Source organism: Alligator sinensis, unplaced genomic scaffold (genome assembly GCF_000455745.1).
Source record: "Alligator sinensis unplaced genomic scaffold, ASM45574v1 scaffold1531_1, whole genome shotgun sequence".
NCBI lineage: Eukaryota > Metazoa > Chordata > Crocodylia > Alligatoridae > Alligator > Alligator sinensis.
Window position 1 is genome coordinate 253314 of NW_005843164.1, and position 11235 is coordinate 264548.

General features: G+C 56.5%; 1 protein-coding gene across 1 annotated transcript in view; it reads left to right on the forward strand.

The window, feature by feature from the left end:
• The window catches only part of SRCAP (Snf2 related CREBBP activator protein), a 33186-nt gene that overhangs the window by 3563 nt on the left and 18388 nt on the right, over window positions 1–11235 (forward strand). Inside the window, exons 4-16 of the mRNA XM_025194133.1 lie at window positions 372–611; window positions 1504–1689; window positions 4012–4152; window positions 4634–4868; window positions 5085–5368; window positions 5997–6075; window positions 6163–6252; window positions 7570–7713; window positions 8153–8418; window positions 8580–8757; window positions 9314–9450; window positions 10424–10593; window positions 10668–10860. Coding sequence (XP_025049918.1) covers window positions 372–611; window positions 1504–1689; window positions 4012–4152; window positions 4634–4868; window positions 5085–5368; window positions 5997–6075; window positions 6163–6252; window positions 7570–7713; window positions 8153–8418; window positions 8580–8757; window positions 9314–9450; window positions 10424–10593; window positions 10668–10860 — 2343 coding nt within the window. The remainder of the gene's footprint in view (window positions 1–371; window positions 612–1503; window positions 1690–4011; window positions 4153–4633; window positions 4869–5084; window positions 5369–5996; window positions 6076–6162; window positions 6253–7569; window positions 7714–8152; window positions 8419–8579; window positions 8758–9313; window positions 9451–10423; window positions 10594–10667; window positions 10861–11235) is intronic.

Sequence of the window (11235 nt, forward strand, 5' to 3'; positions counted from 1 at the left end):
CCCCCCATCCCCATCGCCTCCTGAACCCACGAAACCCCACTCCCCTCACAGAGCTGAGGGAAAACCCAGGTGTCCTGGCTCCAAGGTCCCTTGATCTGAGCGGTCAAAACCCGTCCCCTTCCCCATAGGTGCAAGAGCACGGGTGACCTTAGCACCCAGGTTGAGGTCACAGGTGTGTTCCCTTTCAGAACCCAGCAGTGAACCCAGGCCCCACCCTGGAAGCAGTTCTATTTTTATAGTCAGCTTCTAGCCAAACAGGACCCATGACTGTTTCACCCCAGAATTAGTTGCATCGGGGCAAAGGGTTTCTAGAGTCAGGTTGTAGAGGGGTGCGCCTATGACCTGTCATGACCTTGCCCTCCCACCTCCAGACGGCGCCAGACAGAATGACGGGGAGCAACCCGGTGTCACCGGCCTCGTCGGGCTCCCCGGCCTCAAGCGGCAGCGTGTCACCACCCCACCTAGCCCGCGACGCCCCTCTGGAGGCGGCCCTGGGCTTCGATGTGCCCAAGGCGCCAGGCCGCGGCCTGGCGGCACCCGGGCCCTGCACTGCCGACCCGGGCAGCATGTGGGACAAGACCCATGCCGAGATCGCCGAGCAGGCCAAGCATGTAAGGACTCCGCCCAGCTGCACGCTCCTTGGGTCTGTTGCCCAGTCCCCCCCCCTGCCCCTCACTGGGTCTGCGCTGCCCACCTCCTCCTTGGTTCTACCCCCAGTCCCTTTCTGCCCCCATCTGCTCCATACTCATGTATGACTGCAGTCCCTCTGGGTTAAGGAACAGGTTGCTCAGCCTGTATGGGGAGCTGCTGCATATAGCACGCTCAAGGGGTGGAGGTGGGGGCCGGAGTTCGAACCTCTGGCCACATGAAGGAGAGTAGAGAGGTCCTCAGGTGTGCCATTGGGGGCAGGGCTTACCATGGGGTCATTGGGTGATACAGGGGGCCCGGCTTTTCAGGCAGGGGGTGATATGTACAGCTGTAGCGGGGCACGGGATCATGTCTCACTGCCAGGTTGCTGGTTGACAGGCCCGTGTCTCAGAGCTGAATCTCTGGGTCTGGTCTATAAGGGGAAAAGTGGGTCAGTACCTTCCTGCTGGCACTTCACAAACCCAGAGGACCTTGCTTGTCCCCTCAGGGTCAGCCCAGTCTCTGGATCAGGGGTCAGGAAGGAATCTATGCCTCTGGTCAGATCTGTGGGGGTTTCACCTCCAACTGCAGTTGTGGAGGAGGGGAGTATGGACCTCATCCATGGGTTTCTGGGACAATTTTAAACCCGTCCCTTGCATTGGTAGGGGCCTTGACTTCCTGCTGGGGTTGGATGTGTTGGGTCTGGGACTCATGTGAGCAAGTTTGTTCAGCCCTACCAACAGGGCTCAGATGCAGCCAGCTCTGGGTGGGACTGGCCACATAACACCTCTCAGGGCTGGTTCAGACAGAGCTGGACTCGGCGCCATACACCAAAGACCCAACCCAACCTCCCCCTGACCTGGCGTGGCCTTGCAGGAGGCGGAGATCGAGAACCGCATCGCAGAAATGAAGAAGGAAGGCTTCTGGTCCCTCAGGCGCCTCTCCAAGGTGCCTGAGCCAGCCCGGCCCAAGGTGCACTGGGACTACCTGTGCGAGGAGATGCAGTGGCTCTCGGCCGACTTTGCCCAGGAGCGTCGTTGGAAGAGGGGCGTGGCCAGGAAGGTGAGCTCCGGCCAGCTTGGCCACTCTGCATTTCAGAAAGGCAGGGGAGGCATGGTCATTGGAGAAAGTACTATCCCCTGGACATCATTTTTAATCTTTTGTTAATGGAAGTGTTCAGCCAGAAGCTGAAACCTTCGTTGTAACGTTACCATGTTTCTTATATGCTACACAGCCCTAAATAAATCATGCCCCTTGTTTTTGGCCTGCTTGTTCAGATGGGTAGCAGCTCCACACCCCTGGGTTGAGTTCAGTGCAGCCATGAACCCAGACAAAAGGATTTACTGTAATTCCTTGCATACCATAGCTTTCCTAGTAAGACCCCCCCCCCTCCCCCCCAGGTGTTTTGGGAAAGACTGAAGGAAGAAAAAATTCCTAGAGTTAAGTCATGTATGGAACCATATCTTTAGTCTGTTCTCCTTCAACTGCTCAGGCTAAGGTTATTTTTAATAGTTTGCCAGCAGAATTGGTCAGCCAAAAGCTGAAACCTTAGCTGCTGCTGAATGTTTCACTTCATGGGCAAAACTAGGATTTGGAAAGAGAAACAATCTGAAGGGCTATAAAGTAAAAGAAGAAACACCACAAGCAGCTAAATTGCCAATCTTTCAACTAAACCGCTGAAAGAATAGTTTGATTAGCAGAAACTTTAGCAAGAAAAAGAATCATTAGCAATTGGCAGGATTTGAATGGAACATAAGCTGTGAAATTCTTTTGAATTCTTCAGTGCTGCCTGACTTCTGCAGCAGAGAGGTAGCTCCTCCATTTAAGACACCCAGCTTGCTTTTACAAGGTTGATGTTAGGGAATGGTGTGTATGGTATATGAGGAAATACAATATTACTTTGCGTATGCTTTGGTGCATAATTTTGGCTGCTTAGGGGTGTCTCTACCAGGGTTCCACTCCAGAGGCAATCAGAGCAGCTTTGCTATAAAGTGTTCCCAGACCCAGGTGAGGCCAGAGAGAACAGAAGACGCATCCCTAGCTAGCCATGGCCTCCTTTGTACTTCCAAACAGGGAACCAACAGTGTGCTCTTGTCGCCTCCTGGGTTGCATGAGTAGCAGTGTTGCCAGCAGATTGAGGGAAGTGATTCTTCTCCTATGTTGGGCGCTGGTGAGGCCACATCTGGAGTCCTGTGTCCAGTTTTGGATCCCCCACCACAGAAAGGATGTGGAGAAATTGGAGTCCAGCAGATGGCAGTGAAAATGATTCGGGGGCTAGGACATACGATTTATGAGGACAGGCTGAGGGAACTGGGCTGATTTAGTCTGAATGAGAGAAGACTGAGGGGGGATTTAATAGCAGCCTTCATCTCTGTGAAGGGTGGTTTCAGAGAAGATGGAACTAAATTGTTCTCAGTGGTGGCAGGTGACAGAACGAGGAGCAACAGCCTCAAGTTGCAGCAAAGGAAGTTTAGATTTGATATAAGAAAAAACTTTCTCACTCGGAGGGTAGGAAAGCACTGGAACAGGTTACCCAGAGAGGTGGTGGAAGCTCCATCCTTGGAGGTTTTGAAGACCCAGCTAGACAGAGCCTTGGCTGTGATGATCTAGTTGGGGCTGGTCCTGCTTTGAGCAGGGTGTTGGACTGGATGATCTCCTACGGTCCCTTCCCACCCTGATTTTTTTATGATTCTATAATTTTCTATGAGCATGGGTAGTGCTGGGCAGCCATAGATGCTGTCGGAGTATTTCCCAGTGCCTGAAATCAGCCTCTGTGAGCCCAAGTCTCTCAGCCTGGTCTCCCCACTGGTCTTTACAGCCTGGTTATTCTCAGCTGGGGCACCACAGCACCCTGGGGTGCTGTGAAACACTCTCAAGGGGCTGTGTGAGCACTTAGTTGTGCACGTGATTTGCAAGAGAAAACTAGAGGCTTCCAGATTTCATGCGACATAGGGCGAGTCTTTCTGGGGACAGTGTGTCCAGGCAGCATGGCTTTTAAGGAAACGGTCTGGGTGAGGTACCTGGCACCAGGAACTTCTTGGTACTGTATTTTCTAGACTCTCTTCACTCCTTAGAAGACTTGCATTGTGGCACCTAGTCAGCAGTGATGCTGGAAGTATTTTTTTTATTTATTTATTTTGCCTTTCAAAAACAAGTGTTAGAAACTGCTGCTGCCATATTTTTTATATTCTCCAATTTTTAGCTACTGTTTGGGGGAATGGGGCAAGAAATTACAGTATTTTCGGTAATCAAGAAACAAGAGGAAGCAAAGAGCTTTTTCTGGTTAATGAGACTGGGAGTTGCTCACAGGTCTGGCTGCCATCCCTGCTTGTGGCTAGCACCTTCCCAGCCCCATGCCTTTCCCTGTCCCCCTTCCCCTGGCAGGTGGTGCGGATGGTGATCCGGCACCACGAGGAGCAGAGGCAGAAGGAGGAGCGGGCCCGGCGGGAGGAGCAGGCCAAGCTGCGGCGCATCGCCTCCTCCATCGCCAAGGAGGTCAAGCAGTTCTGGACAAATGTGGAGAAGGTGGGTGGGGCCTCTAGTGAGGGTGGAGTGGCTTTGTGGCTGCTCTGATCAGGGCCTGGGGTCTTCATGCCTGGCCCCCCCCAGCCTTGCGGCTGCTCTGACTGGGATTGTGGGGGTTCTCCCAGCTGCCCTTATGCCTGGCCCCATGCCCTCATGGCTGCTCTGATTGGGGTGTGGGCCTCTCGTGCCTGACCCCGCAGCCCAATATGGAATCTGTTTGGGGTGTGGGGCCTTTATGCCAGCCCCCATGGTGGTTCTGATCTCATACCTGGCTGCACAGCGCTAAACCAGCTTTGATTGGGCTGTGGGACCCTCATGCCCAGGTCCTGTGGCCTTCAAGTGGCTCTGGGGTCTTCACGCCCAGCCCTGTGGTTGCTCTGATCAGGGTGTGGGGTCTTCCTGGCCACTCTGAAATGCACCAAGGAAGGAAACGGGCAGTGCTGAGTGCCCCCAATGACTAACCACAACCCTCCACCCCCAGGTGGTGCAGTTCAAGCAGCAGTCGCGCCTGGAGGAGAAGCGCAAGAAGGCGCTGGACCTGCAGCTGGACTTCATCGTGGGCCAGACGGAGAAGTACTCGGACCTACTGAGCCAGAGCCTCAATGAGACCCTGCCTGTAGCCAGCAAGGCCAGCTCATCTTCCCACCCAGGCTCATCCCGCGCTGGCTCGGCTGCCTCAAGCCCCCTGCCCCCTGCCCGCCTCCCTGAGGATGAAGGTGGGGGATCCTGAACTGTCCCTAGCCCCCTCCCCCTGAGCCAGCCAGGGCCCCTTGTTTACACGGGTGCCATGATGCAGCCAGCTTGGGCAAAGCCAACAGGGGATGGGCAAGTGGAACAAGGCACAAGGGAAGCCCTGGCGTGGCGCCCCCTACAGGGCACAGGCCCCTGCCACACTTCCAGCCCCCCTCAGCTCAGCTCCTGGCTCCCCCTAGATGGCGACTTCCAGCCCCACGAGGAGTCAGATGATGAGGAGACGATCGAGGTGGAGGAGCAGCAGGAAGGCAACGACTCAGAGACACGGCGGCGGGAAATAGAGCTGCTCAAGCAAGAAGGCGAGCTGCCCCTGGAGGAGCTGCTTCAGTCCCTGCCCCCCCAGATACTGGAGAACTCCTGCAGTCCTGGCCCCTCAGCCTCCAGCTCCAGTGCCGACGACGGGGACACAGATGAGGATGAGGCCCAGGGGGATACGAATGAGGAAGAGGAGGAGGAAGAGATGGTAGGGAGCACCTCCTCCCCCACCTTGGAGCCTTGCAGTGGCTTGAGGCTTTGGGCAGAGCTGGGAACTACAATGCAGTCAGCTCTGGGATGGAGCAGATGGGGAATGGCCCAGTGGAATGAGGACCAGCAAGGGGCCCTGTAGCTGCCCTAGAGAGGATAGTCACCTGTCCCAGTGCCTACCTCCTGCTGTTGCCTGGGCCCCTATGTCTCTAACCCCACAGGGTCCCCACCATCTAAGGCATAGGAGAGAACCCAGGTGTCCTGCTTCCTAACCCCCACTCCCACCCCATTCTCACCCCCAAGACTTTGCTCCCCTCCCAGACAGCCCAGGTGTCTGGGCTCCTGCCCCGCCTGCTTTCACCCATGAGACCTCACTCTCATGCCAGAGAACCCAGGTGTCCCTGCTGTCAACCCCGCAAGACCTCAGTGCCCTGGCCTCATCTCCGAGCCAGTGCCTCTGAGTCAGGTGCAAATCCAGGTCTCCTGAACGAGACGGGCACCTGCCCCTACCCTGTGTTGAGCCAGGAGCCGCGATACAGCCAGCTCTGAGGTGGAGCAGGTAGGGAACAGTTGAGTGGAACAAGGCACGCCAACCCTGAACTCTTTTTTGTTCATGTCTCTGGCAGGAAAAGCCGAAGCCCATGATCCACAGGAACAAGAAGCCGTGGAAGCCAGACGAGGAGTTCACGGCCAACGAGGATGAAGGTGAGAGCAGGACAGCTCAGCAGAGGGGTGGCGAGGGCAGACCCTGACTGTCCATGTAGTAACAGACCCCTCTTCCCATCCCTGCAGCTGAGGACGAGGAGGAGACGATTGATGCTGAGGAGGAGCTGGAAGGGAGCGTGGATCACAAGCAGGAGCTGGATGACCTGGCACGGGAAGGTACCATGGGGGTGGGCACGGTAGGGCTGCGGGTGCTTGAGGGATATGGGTCACCTTGTCTCCAATGTTTCTCTGCTGCAGCAAGTCATTGTGGGAAAGATGGTGATGGTTCCCCCATCCCAAATACACACTAGCTTTAGCTGTGAAAAGCAAGGCATTGTGGGAATGTTTGCCTCTATTTTCCAATACACGCACATGCTAATTGAGGAGCCTGCTTTGGTTTTCCCTCACACAGGCATGCTGTGAGGAATGACTGGAACAATTTTTTCCACCCATACGTACACATACTAGGTTTTTAGCTGCGAGGAGTAAGGCAGCATGGGAACGTCTGCCATGATTTGTGAGAAGTGAAGGATTATGAGCATGCCTGCCATTATTTGCTCCTCCACCGTAAACAGGCTATGGTTCTAGCTATGAGGGGTGAGGCATTGTGGGAATATCTCCATCATTTTCCCCTCCTCACCCCGCAAGGTCTTTGCACCTTGTAGTTTTGCCACAGGACTGTTGCATCTCTTTAGGACCAGATCAGACGAGGCTGCATCCGGGCTGGTTTGGTTGGGGACAGTTCTGCCTCGAGCTGCCCAGGGAAGGCTCGCATGCAGCCAGCTCTGAGATGGAACAGTAGGGAGAGGGAACAGCCACATATAATGCTGTTGAGGGATGCCTCACATGCAGCCAGCTCTGGGGTGTAGCAGAAAAGAAGGGGAGCATCTACATATAATGTTGTCAAGGCAGTGTTCGGGTGTGGGCAGCTTTGGAGGAAGCAGAAAGGAGGAAGAACAGCTACATATAATGCCGTCAACGGAGGGCTTAGATGCAGCCAGCTCTGGGACGGAGGAAAGGAAGAGACAACAGCTACATATAACACTGGAGCAGCCAGGAGATACAACCTCTAAAGGGCCCTGCCATGAGGTGCCAAGGCCTGGGTTACCCTGATGGTTCATTTTTTAGGGCAGGGAGCACTCAAACAGGTCCTCGCCTTTCCCCATAGGCTGGGATTTGGTAGCTGGTGCTCAGAGCAACCCCTCGGATGCAACCCGCGGCCTGGCCTTTTCCATGCCGGCTACGGTACAGATCCAGAGGGACATGATGCCCTGCGTAGGGCCCTTCTGATCCCTTTCCCTGGTTCTGGGGGCATCAGACACTGCCACATATCTGGAGTGAAATCTTCAGTCTGCCTTCCCTAAACTAAGCAGCGTGGGGGTGTGGTATATGGGACAATACAGTACTTGCAGTGGCTCTTCCTGGGGCGGGAGGAGCTGATGGGTGAAGGTGTCTTGGTGCCCCCTGACATATGTCCCCGGGTCTTGGTGCCAGGTGAGCTGCCCGTGGAGGAACTGCTGGAGAAATATGCGGGGGCCTACGCCTCAGACTTTGAGCCAGATGCCTCAGAGAGCTCCTTGGAGGCCAGCACCTCAGAGTACGAGCAGGAGTCGGATGAGGAGAGCAGCAGCCAGGCCGGTATGGGGCGGGGGGCTGGACCTGGCCCATTTGGGGCAGGGAGATGGGGAGGGCTGGGTGACCTCATTGGCGGGGGGGGAGGCAAAGATAGGCACATTTGGAGCTAAGGGAAGGTGGTACAGGAGTGAACAGGCCTATATGGAGCAGGTACAGGGGTGCCTAGGCTGGACTGGCCCATTTTTTGTGGAGGACTGGTCTGTACCAGCTGGGGCTAGACAGGTCCATTTTGCGGGGGAAACTTTGGGGGGCTGAGTCTAGACAGACCCTTTTGTTGCCAGGGGTCAGAGTTGGGGCTGGAAGGACTCATATGGGGGGACCAGGACTAGACAGACCCATTTGAAGAGATGACAGCCTGCCAAGGCCCAAGACTTGGGGCAGGGCGGGGGCATACAAGGTCTGGGCACTTCCCTGACACCGGCTGGTCCCACCCCACCCTTAGACTCGCCGGCAGAGGAGAGCGAGGAGGAGGAGAGTGAGGAAGAGGAGGAGGAAGAGGAGGTGGCGGCCGCCCCAGAGGAGGGGCAGGCTGGCCCGGAGGAAGACTTTGGCGTGGAGTACCTGTTGCGGGGTGATGAGGAGCGGGGCGGGCAGGGGGCTGACCCTGCCGGCCCCCCCTCCACCCTGGGGCCCAAGAAGGAGATCACTGACATCGCTGCCACGGCTGAGAGCCTCCAGCCTAAGGGCTACACCCTGGCCACCACCCAGGTATACCTTCAATTCCGCCTCCTGGGCCATTCCCCCCTGTCCCCTCTGGTCCATGTAGCCAGCTCTGGGGTGGAATGTGGCACCAGGGGAGCCCTGAGGCCCGCACACCCTGTGGGGAGCAGACCTCCAGACTGTAACCTGCTTCCCCTGCCATGGCCCAGGTGAAGACGCCCATTCCTTGCCTGCTGCGGGGCACGCTGCGGGAGTACCAGCACATTGGCCTAGACTGGCTGGTCACCATGTACGAGAAGAAGCTCAACGGCATCCTGGCCGATGAGATGGGACTGGGCAAGACCATTCAAACCATCTCCCTGCTGGCTCACCTGGCCTGCGAGAAGGGTGAGGCCTTGGGTTGGGCACACAGGCTGTGGAACAGGAGGGCTTGAAAAGTAGCTACATATAGCATTGCAAGGATGGGCTCAGGTGCAGCCAGCTCTGGGGTGGAGCAGAAGAGAGGAAGAATGGCGGCACATAACACTGCCCAGGAAGGTCTCGGGTTACGGCCAGCTCTGGAGTGAAGCAAGAGGGGCCACTCAGAGGCCTCCACACCAGCACTTCTTGTCTTGGGCTTCTCAGTACATCCACGCAGAGTGTGATGGGAGGCTCCTGGATCTTCTAGCATCCCACAGTCCTTAGCTCCGTGCTGTCCCCAGTCGCTGCAGCTGGACTGGTCCTGTGGGGTAGCGCTAGAGGATCCAGGAGAGTTGTATCTGTTCTTCCCCCAGGCTGTGCCAGGGGCTGTGTACGTGTCTGTCACTTAAAGCTGGAGAGGGGAGAGGGGCAGGACAGGCCATGGGGTCCCCTGGGTTGTGGTGGGAGTGTGCTGGGGAGGCTCTGGGACCCCCACCTCTCGTTCAGGGTCGGTACTGACCCATGTGTGATGTCTCCCCTGCAGGGAGCTGGGGTCCCCACCTCATCATCGTGCCCACCAGTGTCATGCTGAACTGGGAGATGGAGATCAAGCGCTGGTGCCCCAGCTTCAAGATCCTCACCTACTACGGGGCGCAGAAGGAGCGCAAGCTCAAGCGGCAGGTGAGGGGGCCCCCCTGGCCAGCTCCTCCCCCCCACCAGGCGGCGCCAGCCCCAGGGCAGGGTTCTTTCTCCCTTGAGTTAGGGTGGGGCACAGGGTAAGCTCCATACCCTTCTCTGGTGCTGCCCCATCCTCTTCCTGTGTCTGATCCACTGCTTTGTTTTCTGCTCCCTGCCATGTGTTCTCAGCCAGGCCAGCTGCTCAGCTCTGTGCCTCCTGCTCCATCTCATGTCCAGCTCTCTGCTTTCTGCTCCCTGCCCTTTGCTGCTCTGCTTTCTGGGCCATTACTGTTTTCTACTCCCTACCTGCACTGCTTCCTACCTTTATGTTCCCAGCCACATCTGTTCTGCTTTTTGTTTTCTACCCTGTGTCCTTGGTCTGAACCATTGCTTTGTTTTCTGCTCCCTCTTCACTGTTCTTGGCCCTGTTTGCTTCTCTGCTTTCTGCTCCCTGCCCTATGTCCCTGGCTTCACCCATTGTTCTGGGGTTTTTTTGTTCCTTACTCCATGTTTTTTGGCTTCATCTGTTGCTCTGCTTCCCCCCGCCCCATTCTGTCTTCCTGGCCTAGTACATTACTCTGTTTTCTGCATTCTTGTCTCTTTCTGCTCCCTACGTGCTCTGCCCAGTCAGTCACTTTGTTTTCTGCTCTCTGACCCTTGTCCTGAGTTCCTGGTCCTCTGCTTTGTGCTCCCTACCTGATATGCTACTCTGCTGTCTGTACTCTGTCTTGTCTGCTTTCTGCTCCTTGCTCTATCTTCCACTGTGTTCCCTGCTTCCTTTCTACTTTGGCACATGCCACTCAGTCACACACTGTCTATACCATGTATGGCATGCATGCTCTTGGCTGGCCACCCATGCTCTGGGGGAACCTCCCTCCAGGGAGCACCAGCTTCCACCCCAGCCCAGTGGCTGGGTCTCTCCTGGTAGTGCGCAGAGCTATACACTCTTCCCCCCCGCCCTTGCCTGTCTCCCCAGGGCTGGACCAAGCCCAACGCCTTCCACATCTGTATCACGTCCTACAAGCTGGTGCTGCAGGACCACCAGGCCTTCCGGCGCAAGAACTGGAAGTACCTCATCCTGGATGAGGCCCAGAACATCAAGAACTTCAAGTCCCAGCGCTGGCAGTCTCTCCTCAACTTCAACAGGTGGGTGCCCTTCACCTGGGGAGGTTGGGGGAGGGTCATGGACCCCGGCACTGATCCCTTGATGTCCTCCACAGCCAGCGGCGCCTGCTCCTGACAGGAACGCCCCTGCAGAACAGCCTCATGGAGCTGTGGTCCCTCATGCACTTCCTCATGCCCCACGTCTTCCAGTCCCACCGGGAGTTCAAGGAGTGGTTCTCCAACCCGCTGACGGGCATGATTGAGGGGAGCCAGGAGTACAACGAAAGCCTTGTCAAGAGGCTGCACAAGGTACGGGGCTGGGGGAAACTGCCCAGGTTCCCCTCCTGCAGCAGGGTCGGGGAGAACCTAGGCATCTGAGCTCCCAGACACAGCTGTTCTCCCCTACCAGGCCCTACCTGGAGAATCCAGGCATCCGGGCTTTCAATTTCTGGTTCTCCGATCTGTTACAGCCTATTGATTTCTGGGCTGGGGATAGGATTCGGGTGTCCTGGCTCCCAGCCCCAATCCTCTCCCAAATAACCCAGGTGTCTGGACTCCCAGCTCTCCCTGCTCTAAGACACCAGGCCTCACTTCTCTCCCAGGGAACCCAGGTGTCCTGGCTTCCAGTTGAAGGTGTTTATCCCAGTATGTGTGGTCCTAGCTGAGCTGCTCTCACCCACCAGT